This window comes from Artemia franciscana, chromosome 4, assembly GCF_032884065.1.
Source record: "Artemia franciscana chromosome 4, ASM3288406v1, whole genome shotgun sequence".
NCBI lineage: Eukaryota > Metazoa > Arthropoda > Branchiopoda > Anostraca > Artemiidae > Artemia > Artemia franciscana.
The window spans coordinates 25,920,319-25,944,575 of record NC_088866.1 but is presented as its reverse complement, the minus strand read 5'-3'; the positions used below and the strand labels follow the sequence as shown (position 1 = coordinate 25,944,575).

Here is a 24,257-nt window from a genome sequence, read left to right as displayed (position 1 = left end):
GAAAATTTGAACGATTTTTTCCTTTATGGTAATACTCTTCAAACAGCTCGATAAGTTGTGTCAACATTTCTCTCTCCTTTTGATTCAATTTTTTTTCCAGGTTTTATTGTAAATTGTGACAAGCACACGGCTTACATTAACTATATTTGAAGAAATAGATAACTGTTGCACTTACCATTTTGCAGTTTTTTGGCCCTCTTAGGCTCTGGATCTTTAACGCCTATATCTCCTTCTAGCACTAGGCTTGATTGCGATTGCGATGCTGAGTTAGCAGGGATTCTCAATTCCCCCCTACTAGAAGCAGGTATTGCATCAGTGCCCTTTTGCTTTGAGTCCATCAACCGTTTCATGAGTTCAAAATACTCCCAGGCTACTTTTCCTGGTCCAATCCTTTCTGCCTTGTCTTTTTGAAGCCTGTACTGCCTTTTCATGTTTTTCATTTTTGTTTGGCATTGTGCTGAAGAGTAACGTATGCCATCTTCTAAGAAAGAAGCAGAGACTCTTTTCCAGAAGGCGGAATTTATTGGTTCAAATGCTTCCTCCTGCTCTTGATAGAGGGCAACCAGCATCTCAATATGCTGCCTTGGCCAAACCTTTTTATCATTAGCTGCAAGAAAATAAGAATGGTTCAAATATTCATGGGAAAATCAGGGGGTCGTAAAGTCAACTGATCCATAACGTTTCTACTGATCCATTGAGAAATATATTTTGATCGTTTTCAAACTCAAAACCCAGATAAGCCACGCAATTACAATCCTACCATGCACAAATTATTAATAATAAAAACTAATTTCAATATTTAAATTAATTAATAAGTAACAAAAAAATAAAGGAGCATTCACACCGAGATTTGGATAGCACTAATTTGAGCTAATCAAATTTTCAATAGGACTTTTTGATTGGCTGAAAAATGATAGAGAAAGTTCTGATTGGCCTGAATTCGCGCTAGCAAAAACTCGGCGTTAGCAAAATTCCATTGTCAATGGAGCAACTAGAGCTCCATGGGAAAGATTCAACTATTGTTAGGTTTTAAGGCTCCATACAAGCTTAGTGTGAAAAGTCTGATAATTCAAAAAAGGAAGAAAGAAAAAACTTATGAACAAGTGGTTTCAAATTGTGTAGTCAATGCACGATCTTTATCTGCAAGTTCGTTTAGCAAAAGTAGCCTACTGCAAAAAAAAAAAAATTCTTCTACGAGCTTGGTCCAAAGTGATACTGGCTAGAAATTGATGTCTAGCTAGGGACTCTTATGAACAAGACTTATGGTACTCAAACAGTGCCCTGCCTGACATCCAGACACTTTTTTTTTGCATCGTTTCTGAGTGGGAGCAGGTGTACTCAAACGGTCCCTAGAAGGCAAAATATATATAAATGTAGGATTTATACATTTACATAGTAAATTATGTCGTTACTTTGAGACTGCCAAGACCGGTCCAAGGTGTTGTGCAGTAAAATTTGTGTAGATAATCCTTCAATAGCTTTCGTAAAAATCCAAATTATTAAGTTCTACATAAAATTTACATTTCCAAATATGCAAGGTCTATGGGCTTTTTCCAAGTATATGACGGAATTGTTCAACCGTCTTTGAGAGCTCTTTTAGGTTATCAAATAATTTATAAAATAGCGGCAAAAGTAAAAGAACAAAGGCCCCCCCAAGATCGTTAGGTCCTTCAATTAATATCGCACACAGCTATACTATTAAAACCTGTTGTTACAGATTGAAAAAGAGGAATTTCATTCTCATTTGAGATAAAAGAGGACGAATTCTGTTATCTCTTAATAGACCTAGAAGTTTCTAATCGAGGCAGAGTTCCCAAGACCATTGGCTTAATGTGAGCTGGCCCAAAAAAAGATATGAAGCATGGTTGTGACGGAGAAAAACCATCTTCAAAGATTCCAAACTGAACAAGTAGGTGTGAGCATCGCTTCTTTGAATTTTCTTTTTAGATTTAATTGTAAATTCTTATGGTTTAATTGAAGGTTTAAATGTGTAGTTTAATTAAACGTTTAATCTTTATAAGATTATCAAAGGTGTAATTGTATTTCGGTACTCTAACAAGTTGATTGTCAATACGTATTAACAATACAATCAATGAGGTAAAAAGTTACCTAAAGATTAAAATTAGGTTAGAAAAAAACTGCAGCCAAAAAAGCGTGATATGCTTTCAGAAGGTGACAATATTTAGCATTTTTCTGAAAATATTTTAAATATGGTAACATTCGAAAAGCATATTCCACTTTTTTTGGCAACAATTTTTTTTTTACGAGTAATTATAGACTTTAGGTGACCTTTCCAATGACCGGATCCCAAATGTGAAAAAATTAGAATGAAAATTTGAACGATTTTTCCCTTTATGGTAATACTCATCAACCAGCTACGATAGGTTGTGTCAATACCTCCTTCTTCTTTTGACTCAAAATATTTTTCCCCCAAGTTTTATTGTGAATCGTGACAAGCACACGGCTTAAATTAATTGTATTTGAAGAAATAGATAATGATTGCACTTACCATCTTCCAGTCCCCCTTCTTCAATTACGAATGAGAGCAAGTTATCATAGAAACCGGCATCTTCACATAATTTTGTCGCACCAGTGATCTTTTGATATGTTTGGAGCAGCCGGTTGTACTTCTCCTTTACCTAAAATATAAACGACATCTGAATTATAACAACATCTTGGAAAAGAAAGCCTTAAGTCTCAATATTGTCTATGGTAACCCAGTTCGAAAATAAAATAAACAAAGAAAATGGAAAGAAATAAAATTTTCTAGTAAAAAAATTAAATAAGAAGCTTGAGCAGAACCTACAGAAGTAAACTGGTTGACTAAGGAAAAACCTTAAATTTTCTAACTTATCCAAAACTAACGAAATTATAAATTTGAAAAAAAAAATATCAAAGTTTGCTGAGAAGATAATCCAAGCGTATTTAAGAAACTTAGTTGTTTTTTTTTTAATACGGGGTTAAAATTTGGTAAAAGGCTTGCCAACTTGACAAGGCTTGTCAATGATACAGGTTCACAGCAGAGAAGATTTAAACTCAATTTTGACTGAGTTGAGCTATAGATAAAAAGAATTTAAAGCATTGGATGGTAGGGAGTTTAGAATCAGATGATTTTTAGGTAGAAAGTCTGATACAAATAGAAGCTCAGTCCTGTAGAGATATCCTGGTTTTTATGCAGTCTTGCGCGTTTTCACTGGATTGAGGGGAATAGCTCCCTGACATTTTTAGGTTGAGTGTCTGTGTGTGTGGGAGGGGGGGGGGGTTCACCTTCCTTCGCTGTGTGGCAGCCTGTGTTTAAGTCACGTTTTATTTTATGCCAAGTGTTTCGTTGACTGAACAATTCACAAGTTACTTTTAATTCGAGGGATATTGTGAGTGATATTTGTTGTTATCAGCGAGGCAACATCTCTTAATGCAAGGCAAATCGTCTTGCGAATGGTTGGCAGTTTTTGACGAACCGAAAACGGAATGTTCAACTTCCAAATAGCTTAGTATCTGATCTCAGGGAGCTGACATGCGGTTCAGCATAAGGGTCGAAGCTAGGCCCTTTAGCTTTCCTCATAGTAATCAACAAGCTTCTGCGCGAAATCACTGAACGCTATAAATTCGCAGATGACCTCTCCACTCTCCTCCCATACAGCCAGATGACGCAGATGACCTCTCTACTCTCATATACCATACAGCCAGATCCAGTCCTTACAGTAATGCAACAGATCGAAGAAGAAGCAAACCAAGTAAACATCACACTCAGCCAGGAGAAAACTGTCTTGTTCAGGGTTAACTTCCTTAAACGGCCGGTTCCAGACCCGCCATGCAATGGACCGAAAGCTGTAAAATCGGTGAAGATTCAAGGTATCCACCTGGACTCCGACCTCAAATGGAATACCCACGTATCGTCAATTGTCTCTAAAAACCGCCTACCTCTTAACATCTTTCGCCTACCTTCGCCGTTTTGGCATGACAACTCAGATCATGGTTGTATGCTACAAGTCTTACATTAGACCGCTCACAGAATATGCTTGCCCAGTGTGGCACAGCGCACTGACCATTGACCAAAGCGACAAAATAGAAAGATTGCAGAAAAGGACCTTCAAAATAATATTGGGAAGTGGTTATGTTGACTAAGAGACAAGCCTCAAAGTTCTAAAGTTGGAGTCCCTTAAAGAGAGAAGGCATAAGTCGTAGTGGATTTCAGCCGAAAAATCGTTGACTCAGAAACACACGGTGATCTTCTTCTGGGTTTCGAGACACACCAAACTCAACATTCCACTCACGGCTCAGACAGAGAACAAAAACGATGCAAAGCTGGAACAACCGCCAATCCACTCATCCGAACGGTACTTGAAGTCGTTTGGTCCGTACTTCGTAAATAATTATAATGGTGACTTGGAAAATAATTGTTAATAAACCATGTGTGAATAATTTAATTTCGTAGGTGTTTTAAATTGTTTTTGACCTCCACTATTATTTTTGCAATTGACAAGAATATTAAGGCAAAATAAAGTGAATTTAATTTGATTTGATATGGTCTTTCTCTATTGTTGATGGAATGCTCCCAAATGAAACGCCTGAACACTTAAGTCATTTTCAAAGCTCTTTTACTGTTTTTTTTTTTACTTTTTTAAAAAGTAGAGTTAAGAGAAAGAGTCAAACTTTAGCGTAAAGAGCGGGGCGTTGATGAGGAAGCAGCCCCTTTCATATACGAAGTAATTTCTGTTCGTTTTAAGTTTTATTGCCGCTCCTTACTTTCCGTTAAAAAAACTTACTTTTTTTATTTAATTTATACTAAGCCCAGCAGCATTAAGAATCTACCAAAGGAGTATAAAAGAAATTCGGATCGAATAACCTTAAAAGCGAAATTCTTATTGTTTACAAACTAAAATTGAGATGTAAGAACAGAAAGCGTCTTCTTAATCCGGTCCAAATATTTCCGTAAATTTTTGCACACAAATCGTCGAATATTCGGTTCGAGCCACCAATTCGTGTGCGTTTAAGAAACTCAAATTATTTAGGAATGAATCTTTACTATTCCTTCAGTTGATTCAATGGATTAATGGAGATAAAAATAGTGTATCTTACCTGACCAGGTGTTACAGGAGATCCATGCTGCTTGCTTAATATGGTAGCCACTTTGGTATAAAGAGACTGCTTGCCTTGTGCATCGTTGTCAAATTTGGATTTTTCACGGGACATTATTCGAACCAAATCCAATGCTTTAGCTTCAGTCCAAAATGCACTAGGTCCACTTTCCCCTCTTTTGATGTCAACATAAACCTAAAAATACTCACAATTTCAAAACCTCCCGATGAAAAGTTGGCGAGGCAAAACTAGAGCCAACATTATTTGCTCGTTTAGATTAGATTTAATTATTATTTAAAGGTGAAATAAGAATTTAGTTCTGCGTAAAATAACATCAAACAGACTTTCATTTAAGCCTGAGGGATGAGCTGCCCGTCGAATTGCCCATAAATATTTTTGATTAAACGCGAACTTTTCGGAAAAATCGATCCTCTATCTCTACTGAAAATGAATAAAAACTTACAATTTATTGAAAGACAAGCCACTTTCAAATATAGTTCTGACATTAAAGTAGAAAATGAAATTTCGGAGACTCAAAACACGAGACGTTCCAACTTACTAAACAAAACTTGGCACACAGTTATATTATTAAAACCTGTTTTTACAGATTGAGAGAGGATTTTCATTCTCATTTGAGATAAATGAGGATGATTTCTTTTATCCCTCAATAGACCTAGCAATTTCTTGTTACTGCCAAATAAACTCGCTGAACATTAATGCTCATTTGAGAACATGTTTCCACCAAATTCAGAAAAGTAACGACTGTCTCCCGACATGTGAAAACTTGACTGTTGTTATTGTTATTGTAAATAACAACGTTTATATACCAGTTTTGTATTTTTTAGTGTCCTTCTTTCGTTCTTTCTCTATGTCCTGCTTAACAGGTTGTAAGCACCTTAACTAAATATTTTAACAACAAAAACGATTAAATGTTTAAAGAAAAAGTCTTGTAGTCTTGAGACTACAGTATCTGTAATCACCCCTATATCCCCCAAATGTATCTTTAATAGAGTCTCTGTTCGGATAACACAGACTTTAAACTTAAACTTACTTGTCTAAAGTTGTCATAGAAGTACTCCAGCTCGTTAAAAAACGGTGAAAGGTTTGTTTGGTTCCTTGCACGATTCTCGACATAGTTCTTCATCAGCTCAACCCATTTTTCTCTGACACCAGCTGCAGTTGCTACATCCCTGGGAACCGATGCAGCCGATACAACATCAATGCTAACATTTGTCCATAATTTGTCCCCACATTTTCCTGCAAGGACAAGACTACATCAACGAAAATGACTGACAATTTACAATACTTAAATTCTTATAGTAATGATAATCTCAACCCGTAAATTTAGTAATGATACTTCTAGTAATGATAATCTCAACCCGTAAATTTAGTTTTGATTGCACTTTACTTGTTGAGCTACGATATAATTGTTATAATTTTATAATTATATTACATACTAACTATAAACCACACTAACTATATCATATAATAATAATATAAATAAAATATAATTTCTGTATATTTCCATTTGAATCCGAAGATACCTATTTATATGCAAATATCAATACATAGCTCATTGAAGAAAATATCCTATCTCTACTTTGGCTCCTATGTTGTAAGCCTTGCACATAAAAATAAGGAGGGACTTTGGATTCACCCCTTTCCTCTGAAATCTGAAGATCTTAACAATTTTCCCCAAAATATTCTCTATTTTCTGCACAACTTACTTTATTTGTTTGTTTAAATTATTGTGTACAAACCTACACCAGACTTACAGTATAGTCATTCAAGCCACATTTTAATGAAATTGATCCAATCGCACTACCCATTAACCAGACACTTTTTAGGGGGAGGTGATACAGAAAATCCTTCAAGAAGAGGTCATGATGAAGCATTAAAAAGCTATTTTTATGGATTTTTCTAACTAAAAATCGTTATAAAATAAAACCAAATTTAAAAACTAATTAAACAGTTTCTTAGTTAATTTAATCACCCTACCTTATTTATGACTTACTTCAACTTCTTCCGAGGAAAGGGCAACATTATTGCAAAATCAAATATTATATTATAAACGCTTTGAATTATATTATATTGTAAATCGAATTTTATATTATACTCTTTGTATTATATTATATTAGTTTTACTCGACTATCATTTCTATTAACACAAATAAATAAATGTTTTAACATACTGGAATCCGAGCCACTTTTTATAGCTATAATGAAAGAAAGATTCAGATGGCTAGATTGCGTTTTATGGATGATAAATTGTCAAAGATTGTGCTTTTTAGCCATTTGTCTGGGGCCAAAACAAAACAAGATTTTTTAGCAATTTGTCTGAGGCCAAAAAAAGAGGTTGTCCCGAAAACAGATGGGAAGAGGTTATAATAACAAATTTAATGGAAATTGGAGCTTTGAATACATTTGGGGTAGAGGGGGAGCCTGCACAACTGTAATGGCCTCAAGCTGCTTGCTGCTACATTGAATCATCGCTATTAGTAGTAAGCAGTAACCTCTTCCTTTAAAAAAAAGTAATAATGAATGTTAAATAACTTTTCAAAAAATGAAGTAATTTGGGCTACGTTTCTCACGCCCATACTTTCCATTCCCTCAATATAAAAACTTTCAATCTTGCACATTTGAAAGAACCCCAAGAGAAGCCAAAAAAAACCCAAGCATCAAGTTCCTGAGCATCCCCCCAACCCTGGCTATGACTAAAACTAATACTAAAAATTCATCACAACACATAGGCATCAAAAAGCAACATGACCCAAAACCACGTCAGTTTCTTGGTATTTTACTTCAAGGGTTAACCCAATTACTAATCACTAAAAATTCTCCTTTAAATGAAAATGAGACCCCTCATTTTCAGACCCAATGGCCTCAAACGGTTTAGTACTGCATTGAATTATTAGTATTATTAGTAGTAAGCAGTAACCTCTTCCTTTAAAAAAAGTAATTATTAAATTTTAATGACTTTCAAGAAAATTAAGTAAGTTGGGCTATGTTTCTCACGCCCACACTTTCAATTCCCTCGTCATAAATATTTGCCAGCTTTATCAATCTTCAACATTAAAAAGAAGCCTAAGAGAAGCCAAAAAATGCCCAAGCATTCCCTGACTATGACTAAAACTAGTACTAATAAATCATCACAACAAAAGGGCATCTGAAAGCAACATGACCCAAAACCACGTCAGTTTCTTGGCATTTTACCTCAAGGGTTGACGCAATTACTAATTACTAAAAATGCTCCCTTAAATGAAAATGAGACCCTTGTCAAACATCCCAGCTAGCCCATTGTATGAGAGAATCCACTTATTAACACAATAATATGCGGAATAAGTACATACCTGTTTGGAGATGCTTTTTAACAGAATCCAAAAGAATACTGATAACTTCATGGGTCCAAATATCACCTTGAGTATCCATAGACTTTTGGGATTCTCCTCTATGAGCATCTGCATCGTGTTCCACTTGCAATTGGCCCTCTTGACGTTTTTCTAAAAAATAAAGAGTACTCAGTTAGGTGATACTAAGAGCCAACTTATAAATTTTAAGGATTGTCTTAGACCAAAAATTTTTTGGCCAAAATATAGCCCAAGACCATCATTAGACTTTAAAGTTTTTAGACTTTGGTCTTGTTTAGACCAAAACTTAAGCTAAAAAACATTAAGGTTAAATATAACCTTGGGAATCCATATTCTCTTAGGTTTCAAGAAAAAAAAATACTGTCTTCCTTTTCCAATCCCCCTTGCTTCTTGGCCTTGTCCCAATAAAAAGGAAGCATAAAACCGGTAAAAGTGCTAACATAAAACCACACTGGTGCAAACCAAGGAAAGACTTTTAGGAAATCAACAAATATTTGAATAAAAATGTCAATATTTTGGATTTTTAAGAAAAAAAGAAAAAAGGAAAGAAAATTTGCAAGAAAAGGAAATAAAAATTGTAAAACGAATAAAAACTAAAACATTGAATAGCACCAGATTATAGAAAACTAAGATAGAGACACCTGAAAAAAAACACAGTAAAAATTAGAAATTAAAATGGCCATCTTTTGCATATACATCAGTGACAATGTGACTAAATCCAAAAATAAATTTAATTTCATTCAGGCATTCCATTATAAATGATTTTTTTTCTTGATGCACCCATTCTTAAATTCCGTTTTGGAACAGCTGACCTTTTTCATATGGAAAAAAAAAGCAAGAGGATTCAATATCAAATTAGGATATTATAAATGTAGTTGGACACAAATAGTACAGATACATTTATTATAAAACAACTACACATAGCATAATTCGCTTCACCTACAGAGAAAGTCCCACAGTCTTATTTAATAGCAGATGAGAAACAAGATTTAAATGCACACAATACTATAAAGACTCAACACATTAAAGAGGGTGCAGTTTCACTGCCCCTCCCCCTCTACAAAGTATGGATATAGCAACAGGCTATATATGTAGTTTGCTGTCTTGCCTTTTTTACTTATTTCTTGTCACTACTTGAACATACTTTTCTCATTTTCCTGAACATACTGAACTTAGAATTTCGTTACTACAGTAACAATATTGGGTAGAAATTTCCCTTCTGCCCCTGTTGGTTAACTTCCAATTCTTCTACAAAGAATAAATCTATCCTTTCATCTACAACACAAAATAGTAAGTTTAGAAATTCCTAAAATTTGTGTTCCTAAACCAGCAGCAATTTGTGAGTAATTCTCTTTATCTTCCTATCACTAATTGAAAATTCTTACTTCATCAACCCTCCATGCTGATTATAACCCAAATCCCTTTCCAAGGTTGAAAAAAATTCACCATGCATTTGATCCATTAGTACTTCTCGACCTTGACTGAGTTCAACCATATCAGTTTGGTACTGTTGAGACTCATCATAGTCCTGTTGGTCAACCAGACTTCTATCAACTCCTTCTCCTTCTGGCAAGTACATTTTTTCATCACCAGTTAAGCATTGATGTAATCTGAACTCTTCAAGATCTGAGTATAGTTGTGAGCATTTGCTACACATATACATCACACGTTGATCTGAGTCTGCCATTCATAGACTGAAATATATATACTTTTTTATTAATGCACAATTACTAAACAAGTATTCTATTCAAATAATTAATTATGTGAAACACCAATATAGCTACACTTTTCTTATAAAGCTTTTTTTTTTACTGTGTATGAATTTTACTAAGTAAACCTGATTTTCGAAAAAAGTGAAAGTAGATAAAAAAAATCTTGAAAACTCAAGAGAAAGAAACACTCATCTCCAAATACCCCCTTCTCCCAAACTGCAGAGGCTTAAAATTCTTGTAATTTAGATTTTAACAAAGTAATGTTTTGGTCACTTGGTAAAAAGAAATGACAGTAAAATCGTGAAGCGAAGCGCCATGATTTTTCTGATGTTGCTAAAATTCTTTGTTCACTTAAATAGAGACCACGAAAATACTGACATGTTATTAACAAAACGTTCAGACTTGGTTGCTAAATGCAGCAGTTTTACTGACTCCTGCCATGAGTTTACAGATGGTGCCATAATTTTCCATTTTGTTGAATAAAGAGCATTAAAATAGTGACATGATATGCACCAGACTTTGAATCTTAGTTGATAAAAGCATTTATCATTTTATTTGAATTAAAATGGAATAGTTGTGGCCATCAAGTCATGGCTAATTGTAGAAAAAGCCAAGACAGGTAGTCCAATTGAGTGAGAAGCGAATCTGGCATTAATTCCCCCTTTTTAGGATTGTAAAAAAAAATAAGATTAGTTCATTTGTTAATAGATATGTCTAATCTATTATCTGTCCATGGATCATTGCTAGGGCTGGTGAAGCAGAACACCATCGTGGGAGGATCCTCTATAGGAGGACAACTGCGGCAGGGCGTAAGATCCAGATTTATGGACAACGGCCTCTGTAAAGAGCTGCCTCGACCCTTTCGGGGTACCTGCAAGACTGGGAAACTTGCGGTCAATTTTTCCCACTTGAGGTGTGGCGCCCCTCGAGGAAATTATAGCCTAGTAAAGAACACAGCACTCGTACGGGATTCTGATTATTGGATAATTTTCTGGGCTTCGTTTGTTTTGATGGACGTTTTCGGGCTGAAAAACCTCTTCCTAGCTAATTTATCTACTATGGGCTGCCTCCCCGTAGTAGCATAATATTTGTAGGCATGAATATATAATGAGTCGGAGGTAATAGGCTTGGGACTGTCTGTGCAGGATTTCAACTCTTGTTGATAGAAGAGCATCGCCAAGTGCTGAAAACCATGTTGTGACCAAGATGGGCCCAGGATTGCACAAAGCCTCCAACTTACTGGAGGTCCCAGGGACTTCTTGCTGTCCGGTTCTAAGCCGGCTTAAGCGCTTCGGTGTAGACTTGAGAAGATATGTTGGTCCCCATCCTGCACTGGTATCCGGGATCACTGCTTTTCTTGAGGCCAAAATAATTTCAAAGATTTAAAGAACATGAAAATTGGAACTTGGAATGTTACGACGTTAAAAAATGACTATCGCATCGACATTTTAACTGACGAATTCAGACGGTTTGAACTGGATTTATTAGGAGTTTCAGAAACTCATATCCCAGGGGTATGTATATGGTGTTTTTGCTAGGAGATTTTAATGCCCAGGTTGGTAGAAATAGGGATAGATGGTATCCTAGCCTAGGTAAATTTGGTGTAGGAAAAGAAAACAGTAATCGCTATAGGCTTTTGCAATTTTGTAGGTATAACAACCTAGTTATAACCAATACGGTGTTTGGTCACAAAATGGCCCATAAGTTGACATGGTATTCACGTGATGGTAAGACAGCAAACCTTATTGATTATGTTATTGTAAACAGAAGACTAGCAGGATCAATACAAGATACTAGGGTGTATAGGAGTGCCGTTATTAATGTTAAAAGTAAAGATCACCATCTAGTAGTGTCTAAGGTTAATTTAAAGCTGAAATTTCGGAAGGGCAACTCCCTCCCGGAAAGTTATGATGTTGGTAGACTTCAGGATGAAAATTTGAGAAAAAAATTCCAGGAACAGTTGAATACTAAACTTGAGGGTTTAAAATTTGACAATGTGGAAGATGGATGGAATAATTTCAGAAAAACAATTTGTGAAGTTGCTGATGGTGTCCTAGGGAAGAGTGCTAAGACAGCAACTAGGAATATTAGTGAAAAAGCTTTAGGTTTAATAGAGAGAAGAAGGGGTTTGTATAAGAATTATCTGAGTGATAGGTCGTATGAAAACAAAAGGAATGTAAAGAAAGTGGAGAAAGCATTAAAATATGAACTAAGGATATGTGAAATGGAGGCGATGGATAAAATTGCTGAGGATCTGGAAGATGCGGATAGACGGCATAATAGTAAAATATTATACTGGCGTGTTAATAAATTGAAAGGGAGTAGCCAATCCGGACTAGTCCCAGTTAAAGATAGAAATGGGGCCACAATTAATGATAAGGAAAAAGTTAAAGAAAGATGGGTGGAACATTTTGAGAATGTGCTAAACCGAGATACAGTTGTAGGAAAAGATATAGATGAAAATGTTTGTGATACCCTGGATGTGAAGGAAGATTTGTTTAGTGAGGAAGAATTAGCGACAGTACTAGAAGGATTAAAAAATAATAAGGCCCTAGGTGCTGATAGTATGATTAATGAGTTCCTTAAATATGGTGGCTCTGAGGTTAGGAATAAGCTACTGAAGATTATGAACATGATTTTTGAAAAAGGGGAAGTACCCAATGATTTTAGGAAAACCTTAATTAAACCACTGTATAAAAAAGGTGACAGGAATGAGTGCGTAATTATCAAGGCATTAGTCTGGTCTCTGTAGGTAGCAAATTACTGAGTAATATGATACTTTTTAGACTGAGACATGCTGTAGACAAAGTTTTAAGGGAAGAACAATGCGATTTTAGAAAAGGTAGAGGATGTGTCGACCATGTTTTCACTCTTAGGTTAATAATTGAGAAGTCCCTTCGTTGTCAAACACCTTTGGTCCTTAGTTTTATGGATTATGAGCAAGCTTTCGATTCTGTTGATAGAACAGCATTAACAAAGGTCTTATCGTTATATGGTATACCAGAAAAATACATTAAAGTGATTTGCGCTATGTACGAGAATAATACTGCTGCGGTTAAGGTAGGAAATGAGGTTAGCAACTGGTTTTATATTAAATCAGGAGTTAAGCAGGGATGTGTTCTATCCCCCTTTATATGGATCATTTTGATGGACTTCGTCTTAAGGAGCACAGGAAAGGCAATTGGAGACCATGGAATCAAATGGGGAGGAAGAACGCTCCTGGACTTGGATTATGCTGATGATTTAAGCATATTAGATGAAAGTGTGAGCAAAATGAATGAATTTTTAGAGGTTTTACGAGTTCAGGGTGCTAAAATAGGCTTGAAAATTAATGTTAAGAAGACTAAGTCACTAAGGCTAGGAATAAGTGAAGATGAACAGGTGACATTAGGTAACGAAAAGATTGATCAGGTTGGGAGCATCAGTTACCTTGGTAGTATTATTAGTAAAGATGGTGGAAGCGGGGAAGATGTTAAAAGTAGAATAGCTAAAGCTCAGGGTGTTTTTTCACAGTTAAAAAAAAATTTGGACGAATAGAAAGATAAGCCTACAAACCAAGATTAGAACATTGGAAGCTACAGTGATGACAGTGGTCAAATATGGCTCTGAAGCATGGGCACTCCGAAAAGCAGATGAAAATTTACTAGATGTTTTCCAGAGAAATTGCCTACGGATTATTCTGGGTACCCGGCTGACTGACCGTATTTCAAACAGTAGGTTGTACGAAAAGTGTGGTTCAATCCCGCTTTCTGGGGCTATAATGAAAGAAAGATTGAGATGGCTAGGCCACGTTCTACGGATGAAGGATGACAGATTACCGAAGATTGTCCTTTTTGGCCAACCGTCTGGGGCTACACGGAAAGCAGGTCGTCCTTGTCTGGGTTGGGAGGATGTCATAAATAAAGATTTAAAGGAAATGGGAACTTCCTGGGAGGGTGTAAAGAGGGAGGATTTAAATAGATTAGGTTGGAGGAGGAGCGTGCGTAGCTGTGTTGGCCTCAGGCGGCTTGGTGCTGCAGTGAGTTATTAGTAGTAGTAGTAGTAGTAGTAATAAAACCAAGGTAGATAGTCATAGAAATAATATAATGATAGAACCTATGGTTTTCAAAGTGTTTGATTAATTTGACTTAGTGAGGGAGCACCTGTCCCCCTCATCAAATGATTCGAGACAAGTTGGGCAAAACACATACTATGCAAGTCGAAGATAAGGAAAAAGTACTTGGCATCATCATTGAGGACAAGCTCAAATTTCACCTCCAAACAAACACAGCAGCCAACAAAGCTAATGAGGTACTGTCCTTGATCTACTGATCCTTCAAGTACTTCAGCAGGAAGACGCTCACCCAGCTGTACAAAACTCTAGTCTGGCTGATCATCAAGTACAGAAACATAGCCTGGTGGCCATACTACACCAGGGACTGCACAGCCATGGAAAAGGTTCAACATAGAGCAACCAGAATGATGCCAGGCCTAAAAGGGAAGCCATACAAAGACCACCTAAAAACTCTCGAGCTGCCAAGTTTTTCATACAGAAGTGAGCAAGGAGAAGCCATCCAGATGTTCAAGGTGAAAGACAAAATAAAAAAATCTCCCCTTCGAAAATTTCTTCATGAAAACAGCCATAAACCAAACCAGAGACCACTCAGAAAAGGTGTGTAAGCCAGAAGCCAGAAAACGTGCCCGTGCAAACTTTTTCTCAGTGCAAGCAGTTGACACATGGAACAACCTGTCCAAACATGCCATCCAAGCACCAAACATCAATAGCTTCAAAAACAGAGTTGACAAGTCCTGGGAGAAACACAACAATAAATTCAACGCATTTGCTGAGTGGTCAACATAATTTAAAGATCAGCCAACTACAAACCCATTAGGAAAACGGATGACATCAAACAGGCAGGTCAACTGCCAGATGAACTTAACAACTTTAACTTCCAACTACCTAACTAATTCTGTATTTATCTAAAGGCTTAACAAGAGGTGGCGTGTTTTGGCATTAAAATGTACCCTTTGAGGAATCTCCCTCCCCCCTTAACTAGCCACAATAGTTTTAAGGTCTAAACAAATTTCACTGTGTTAGAAAAGTTCCCTGCTGTTTTTAAATGCCAAACATTTGCATAGAAGGACTTTAAACCTCTAAAATGGAGCCCTATGACTGTTTTGTAGTCAGGGAGGGACAGATGCCTCAAAGAGTGCATTTTAATACCAAAACATCCAAGCTCTCATTAAGCCTTCTGATAAATTCAGAATTAGTGAATGGAGAGACAAGAAGATGCTGCAAGTAGAAATTGATACATAATACCCAGGATTGTATCCAAGACTTTTGTTTGGGGGGAGGGGGATACAAAAAAAAACTTTTAAAGACACATCAAAAATATGGAATTTATATTTTATTCCCACTTGATTTCTGGCAATATTTCTGAGTAGAATTTACTCCATATTGGAAGAGGACTGCCCCTTAATCATCCCCACCTCCACTTCATTGTCACAGAAACTGCAGAGATTCCTTATTAGGTCAGAAACTGAGAGTTTTAGTCCTTTTTTGGGGATTTTTCTATGACTGTATCAAATGCAAAATATCAATGCAAATCGAAATAATTCCACAAGAGGATAAAAAGGACCTAACTGTAAACACGCTTCTTCTTTTAGCTTGGCATCCAACTTATTATAAGATGTCAATATGTCAGTAACACTAAGCATTAAAATAATCTTTCAGTTCCTACCAGAACAAGGTAAATATAAAAAGTATTTACAGTAATGGACATACAATGCTCTAATGTCCTGCATATCACTAGCATCAAAAAAAAGGGTGCCCAAAACAGAAAAGAATGATCACAGTATGGTGAGCAAAGTCTAGCCAAGGCCTTATAATAATGTTGGCCACAACTTGGGACAATTTTAGCATAGCCTGCTATAAGCTTATTCTTAATGTCTAAAAGCACAGTACAACAATAGCTGGATACAGAGGAGCAAATGTTACTCCTAAGCCAACACAACACAGGAACTAGCCTAACTAAAAAAGAACCACAAATAAGATCACTCCTTTGGCATTAAAACTAAATATTCACACTTTTCATTGTTAAGCATAATGCCAATTTTCTCATACAGCTTATAAACGAACTGGGTCAACTTGACTAGGCTACACTTTGAATGGCTAATAAGCAACAGGTCATCTCCATATGCAATATTAGACAAGTTAGTTGGACCTATAAAACACAACATAAAAACATAAGTTAGCACTAGCTATACAGTGCTATAGTGTTTTTTGTAGTTATATATATATAGTCAAGGTATAGTCTATATATATATACGTATATATATATATATATATATATATATATATATATATATATATATATATATATATATATATATATATATATATATATATATATATATATATATATATATATATATATATATATATATATATATATATATATATATATATATATATATATATATATATATATCTAGCTGTTGGGGTGGTCACCCCAACACCTAGTTGGTGGGGGTGCTTCGCGCCCCAAAGCCCCCCGCGCGCGTAAGTCGTTACGCACCATTGTAGTTGTATCCCTGTGTACCACCTATGAATATAGATAGATTTATATATGTGTTTTGAACTACGTAAAACTTGCGAATATACAACATTCTTGGCTTTCCCATTGTCTGTGCATACACAAAGCCTTATGTACTTATAATGATGTCATATGCAAACGCTCTTTTTACTAACAAACATGCATACACACAATTCGTTTTTATATAGATAGATAGATAGATAGATACAATACAAATTAACTGCGTGAAACTTGCGAATATACAACATTCTTCGCTGTCCAACTGTCGCTGCATATAAATAGATTGTGAGGTTTACCGACCCTCGAACATGCAACGTACAATTGTCCATGGGAAAAACAATCAGTATTAAGATCTATACCACATTTTTCTAATGATTGACCTTGAGCTTTGTTGATGGTGATTGCAAATGCTAATGGAATTGGTAATTGCAATCTTTTAAATTGAAAAGGCAGATCCGTTGGAATCATGGGAATGCGAGGAATAAGAACAGCCTCAACCTCAAAAGGCCCTGTCAAGATTGTGACCTCTATTACGTTTTCCATTTTTTTTTTTTTACGGCAAGTCGCTTGCCATTGCAAAGCTTTGGTGGATTTATGTTACGTAACAATATTATTGGTACGCCTATTTTTAGTTGTAGCACGTGTGGTGGAAACCCTGAAAGATACACGGAATTTAAAAATTCAGATGGATAATTAACCGCCTCATTTGGTTCCAAAACTGTGTCGACTGACTTGTAAAGGACTGCCTGGTCTCGAATCTTGGTCAAAATAATATTGTTGATTTCGTGGACGTCTATATTTTTGGGTCCAAGAATCGCTCTTTCACTTAGCCATTTATTATTTTTATAATTGTTTAGAATATTTGGAAATACTTTTTCAATCAATTAATTTTTGGACGTCACTAAATTACAGAATTCAGCAGGTAGTTGTATACGTCCTGAAATTGAGTTTACTGGGAGCTTTCCGTTCCCAATTGCCAGCAATTGATCGGAAAATGTTTGACCAGAGTCATCGTTTTGCAATCGGACACGCATATTTGTAGTTAATTTTAATGTCTTTACGTGTGCCCATAAATTAGAATTTTTCAGGCAAGCATTCATTTCGTCTGCAGGGGTTGATCTAGGTATTGTAGGTAATGTTTGCCTGAAATCTCCCGCAAGCAATATTAATGTGCTGCCAAAGCATTGACCCAGAGCCTCGAGCGATTTTTTGTGTGCCATTGTGCACTCGTCCCAAATAATAAGTTTGCATTGCTGCAATACTTTACCCATCCCAGATGATTTGGAAATATTGCACGTGGGAGTTTCTATAGAATGCAAATTCAGAGGCAATTTCAAAGCAGAATGAGCAGTTCTTCCACCAGGCAGCAACGTTGCGGCTATTCCGGACGACGAAATTGCCAACGCTATATCATTTTTTGATAAAATTGATGCCAGAATCAGTTTTATCACAAACGTTTTACCAGTACCTCCTGGCGCATCCAAAAAGAAAATTTCTCCAACGTTGTTATCGACACAATACATTATCGTATCATAAATGTCTTTTTGTTCTGACGTTAACTTGGAAATGCTATTTTGTACATACGACAATATATCACTCGTACTGTAACTTTGTTCACGATCCAATTCTACACATGGCGAAACAGCAGCGGTACGATTAGGTGAAGGCATTCCCAAATTCTGAAGAGGTTTGTTTGCCATACATACGCACAAATCTTCTATAATAACTAAAGTGTAGTTATAAATATATGATGTAAAATCAAAAGTCATATCTGACGTCTCTAACCGTTTTCGATGGAGTATATCTTCGGACATTTTCGATTTATATTTTTCCCATAACTCTGTAGGAGCTGAAGGAGAGCAAGTTGTTAGTATGGTTCCAAACAATGCACGAATTCGACTTGGAGTTGACGTTTCGCAAGCGTCATTGATGCAGTTATCCCAGTGTTGGTCATTCTCCAATAAATTCGGAGCTTGGCATGCACTACGGTAAGTGTCATGTATAGTACCGTTTACAGTTCTCAAATACTGAAAGGACGTTGGACCGGGTACATTCACCAAAAGCAGGCGTAGAAAGAAGCATTCATGTTGATTGGGGTGATCCTGAAGAGGAATCCTGAAGAGGTTTGTTTGCCATACATACGCACAAATCTTCTATAATAACTAAGGTGTAGTTATAAATATATGATGTAAAATCAAAAGTCATATCTTACGTCTCTAACCGTTTTCGATGGAGTATATCTTCGGACATTTTCGATTTATATTTTTCCCATAACTCTGTAGGAGCTGAAGGAGAGCAAGTTGTTAGTATGATTCCAAACAATGCACGAATTTGACTTGGAGTTGACGTTTCGCAAGCGTCATTGATGCAGTTATCCCAGTGTTGGTCATTCTCCAATAAATTCGGAACTTGGCATGCACTACGGTAAGTGTCATGCATAGTACCGTTTGCAGTTCTCAAATACTCAAAGGAAGTTGGACCGGGTACATTCACCAAAAGCAGGCGTAGAAAGAAGCATTCATGTTGATTGGGGTGAACGGTGTAGAGTCTTCCTATCGTGGTATCTTTGAAGATGGTAGGTTGGCCGTCGACTGACTTACCCTGTTTTCGACGTTCAAATACTTTATTTTTAGTATTCCCCGTGTAATACGAAGGCACTTCAGTATATAGCAGTTTTTTTTGCAAAAGAATCATTTTTGCATAGCGAAAAGAAAGCAGTTAACTTTGTATCCGGTGGATTCAGGGCTCTTTGTTGCACGTTGGATTCCGAAAAATAAACACGTTGACCATTCTGTAAATGTACCGCTAAGTGAACAACAGCTGGACTACATTCATGTATCGGAAATGAAAGAATTCGCCAAACAGCTTCATTACTGCTTATGTATCTTCCAGCCTGATATTGTACGATTTCGTCGATATCTTTGATTTCGGACTGCAAGCCAAAAACTGCCATGTCGCTGCCTTTGTTGACGTATTTACATATGTATTTGATTGCCTTTACGGAGTTACAGTATTCAACGTTTATGTGTGCATTAAATGTTTTTGATAATAATGGAATATGGAACAACCCACTGGTTATCTACTTCGATGGTGGTACTGTTACGCTTCTTTATTATTGCTGTTTTACCGCCATCTTCAGTAGATCTTCTTCTATATTGTGGGTAACCATCATTGCCAGTAATTGTGTTGGGTACTAAAAGTCGAGGATATTGCTTTGTGCACCTTCCTTTGGCCATGCATGGTGAATTTTCGTTCAGTGCACTGCAAGGTCCATGTATCATATTTTTTACAACAATATCATATAACCCCTTATCGACATTTTCATCAGGTATTTCAGCGGAAATCACATCATCAATTTCATTAGAAGTAATTTTATAATGTAGCCAGATTAGTATATGTGCGTGTGGCAATCCTCGTTTTTGCCATTCCACTGAGTACATCCAGCATCGCATTGACCCAAACACTTCAAGTTTTACTATTTAGTTTATCAGAGATTTCAACTTTTGCCGGAAGACACGGGCCGTAATGTCATGTCTATGAACCGCCGATTGTCCTTGAAGTAAAAGCTGCTGTATATCGTCCCAAGACTGATTATATGTAAATGTAATAAATAAATCTGGACGACCATAGAAACGAACATACGCAATAGCATCTTGAGCATATTCATGCATATGACGGGGACTGCCAGCATATGACGAAGGTAAAATCGTTAATCTTCCAACGTTTGTGGTATTACCGTCATTTACAACTGCATCTCACAAATGAATGTATTGTTCAGAGCGGAGCTTGGTCTGATTCAGACGGATAAATAGCAAACGCTCTGATTCAATTTTTGCATACATGTCAAAGATGTATTGGTGAAACAATTGACGGCATTTTAAAATATAATTGTCTTCATCCTGCCGAATCATTAGTCTATAGGATTAAATAATGCATTGCACTGCATTTCTTATTCATTTCTTTGTTAGTGGCTGGATTTATCAATTTAATATTAAAGTGATAGCAGTCGGCTCCATCCCAAAAATGATAGTATATTGTAGGGCATCGTAGCATCGATGAGTTTCAGCAATTCTTACCGACTGAGCGTTTCGCTTATGAAGAATAATATCTCGAGGTAAAAACTGATCACCGACCATAACGATTGCCACTTCGTCGATAGTTGGAGCATTGTATCTACGCACATGTTGGCCAGGAGGCGTTTTGTCAGCGGAAATAACAATTTTATGCGTATCAGTAGGCATCAAATCGATGGCTGTTTTGAACAGACGCACAAAATTATTCTTTTCGTTGAAAAGATGTTGCAATTGGGAAACGATTGTCCTTTTAACGTCAGGAGAAATTTCACAACATGCATTCAATTCAGAATTTCTATAACTGATGAAGTACAACTGTAAAAATTTATGATTCTCGCCTGAGAATGGTAGAAGGGACCCTGCTCTATGATAAATTTGCCCTTTTACTTTGGAAGTAGGCATAAATTGATCTGGATTTTCGATTTGGGCACCAAACGACGTCATTTGGAAACATGAGTTATATTTTCTGATTTTTGATAAAAAACGCTTAGTCTTCAATGGCTCTGGGGGTGCAGCCAGTTGAGGAAGTTTAACTTTTCCTGAGGCGCAACACATTCCCATTGTTTCACCATTAAATTTCAAGGCCTTGCAGTAGGGACAAGTTTTAGACATAGTCCCAATTTGAACATATCTACTATAATCACCGACTGGGCTGTACCTGAATGCCATGCAATAATTTTCACGTTGCTCTTATGATTCCCCGGCACGCTTTCTTTTGGCATTATCTCTTTAAGCCACAAGCCTGTTTTCACGTTGCTCTTGTGATTCCTCGACACGCCTTCTTTTTTCACTTTCTCTTTTAGCAGCAAGTCTGGCTTCGCGTTGCTCTGGTAGTTCCTCGACACGCCTTCGTTGACGGAAATTGCACATTCCTAATCTGGCATTATCTATTGAAGCCGCTAGCCTGTTTTCACGTTGCTCTTGTGATTCCTCGGCGCGGTTTCTGTTCTTACTTTCTCTATCAGCCGCAAGCCTGTTTTCTTACTGTTCTTGTGATTCCTCGGTACGTTTTCTTTTCTTACTTTCTCTATCAGCAGCAAGTTCTTTGGCATAGACTCTTTGAGCAGCTTCCTCGGCTGTTGCCATTGTAGGTTCTTCAGTCATTTTACAATTAAATATTTTTCCGTCCACGATCTTCTTACAATTAAAAATTTGTCTTTGAACGAATTTCTTAAATACCTTTAATGACGTTATCGTCATAACAAACATGACGACAACTAACTTCATGACGACATGACGACATGATGTCACTCGACAGACATAACACACATACAACTTATCTATCTATATATATAAAAATAAGTTGTATGTGTGTCTGTGTATCGAGTGACGTCATGTCATCAGGTCGTCATTATGACGATGACGTCATTAAAGGTATTTAAGACATTCGTTCACGGAAAAATGTTTAATTGTAAAATGACTGAAGAACCTACAATGGCAACAGCCGAGGAAGCTGCTCAAAGAATCTATGCCAAAAAACTTGCGGCTGATAGAGAAAGTAAGAAAAGAAAGCGTACCGAGGAATCACAAGAACAGCAAGAAAACAGGCTTGCGGCTAAAGAACGCAAAACCGCGCAGTTAGATGAAAATCCACCTGGACAGCGAGAGTCAAAACTGAAAATGATAGTGATGATGATTGGGTTTGGCATTTTGACTTGGATAAGGTCATCAATGCCTACCAGATTTTAGTTTAAAAAAACAAAGGTTCGGCGATATTTATTTAATAGTGACGCTGAAAAATAAAGAAGAAAAAGAAAACTGGAAAAAGAAAAAGGTAAAAAACTAAAAAAAAATAAAAAGAAAAAACACTCAAAGAGAAATTACAGACCGGGACACAAATGACGACCGGGACACTCAAAGAGAAATTACAGACTGGGATACCGGGACACGGGGAATATAAATGACGACCAGGACACAGGTATTTAAGAATATCATTCAAAGACACATTTTTAATTGTAAGAAGATCGTTGAAAAAGAAATTTCTAATTGTAAAATGACAAGAAGAACCTACAATGGCAACACCCGAGGAAGCTGCTCAAAACGAATGTACTCAAGCCGAAGTAGCTGAGTTGGTAAAGCGTTATGTTCAGGTTCTACGTCCAAGAGGCTCCAGGTTTGAGCCTTGGCTTTAGCATTAATGCAAAAGAAAAAAAACTAAAAAAGTTAAAAACTACAAAAAAAAAACTAAAAAGAAAATACTAAAAAAAACTAAAAAACTAAAAAAAAAGGTAAAGAACTAAAAACTAAAAAAGAAAAAAAACTAAAAAAAAACTAAAAAAAAGGTAAAAACCACAAAAAAACTAAAAAGAGAAAACCTAAAAACTAATAAAAAAAACTAAAAACTGAAAAAGAAAAAAAACTAAAAAAAAGGAAAAAAACTGAAAAATAAAGGAGAAAACGAAAACTAAAAGCCGGGACACAGGGAATATAAATGACGACCGGGACACTCAAAGAGAAATTACAGACTGGGACACTGGGACACAAATAACGACCGGAAGATATAAATGACGACCGGGACACTCAAAGATAAATTACAGACCGGGACACGAATGACGACCGGGACACAGAGAATGTTCGATTAGCAATCACCATCAACAAAGCTCAAGGGCAATCATTAAAATAATGAGGTATAGATCTGAATACGGATTGTTTTTCCCATGGACAATTTTATGTTGCATGTTCAAGAGTCGGTAAACCTGACAATCTATTTATATGCACAGACAATGGGACATCGAAGAATTTGTATATTCGCAAGTTTTACGTAGTTAAAAACATATATATATATATATATATATATATATATATATATATATATATATATATATATATATATATATATATATATATCAATAACGAAAAGAGAAATCTTTTCTCTTTTATCTTTATTCACAGATGGGACACAGGGACACAACTACAATGGCGCGTAACGACTTACGCGCGGGGGGGGGCGAAGCACCCCCACCAACTAGGTGTTGGGGTGGCGCGAGGCGCCACCCCAACATCTAGTTTTTATATATATAGATATAGTCTTCAGAATAGAGCTGTAAAATTATTATTGGAATTTTATGATTCTGATGAGGTTCCTGCTCATGAGCATTTTAAAAAGAATAAGTTAATGGATGCATCCCAAATTCGAGATTACCAAGTCGCGATTTTCTCGTATAAATATTTGAATCGCCTGCTCACCCCTGCTTTTGAAAATCTTTTTACTTTTAATAGAGACCATCATGATCATAATGCAAGAGAAGCTGATAACTTAACTCATGAGTTTAGGAGTACTACTCGGGCATCTTTTGTGATTCGCCATTATAGTCCCCATGTTTGAAATATTTTGCCTGAGGGTGAGAAAATGTGCCTAGTCTTCCGGCTGTCAAGTCATGGGTAAAGAAGTTTCTTTTATCTCGTGAGTAATTTTGATGTAAGGCCCGTTCCAGGTTGTCATTCTATTCAA

The 24,257-nt window shown here is 36.4% G+C and overlaps 1 protein-coding gene across 3 annotated transcripts in view; it reads right to left on the bottom strand.

Moving 5' to 3' along the window:
* The window catches only part of LOC136026210 (uncharacterized), a 62,843-nt gene that overhangs the window by 19,680 nt on the left and 18,906 nt on the right, over positions 1-24,257 (bottom strand). For 2 of the 3 annotated variants that reach the window (XM_065702546.1, XM_065702544.1), the window contains exons 2-7: positions 9,893-10,140; positions 8,429-8,578; positions 6,131-6,336; positions 5,080-5,274; positions 2,510-2,639; positions 176-607 (exon numbers count right to left, since the gene is read on the bottom strand). In XM_065702546.1, the coding sequence (XP_065558618.1) occupies positions 176-607; positions 2,510-2,639; positions 5,080-5,274; positions 6,131-6,336; positions 8,429-8,578; positions 9,893-10,133 (1,354 nt within the window). In that variant the 5' untranslated portion in view covers positions 10,134-10,140. Of the gene's footprint in view, positions 1-175; positions 608-2,509; positions 2,640-5,079; positions 5,275-6,130; positions 6,337-8,428; positions 8,579-9,831; positions 10,141-24,257 lie in introns of those variants that run through there. The other variant, XM_065702545.1, reaches the window with a different exon arrangement.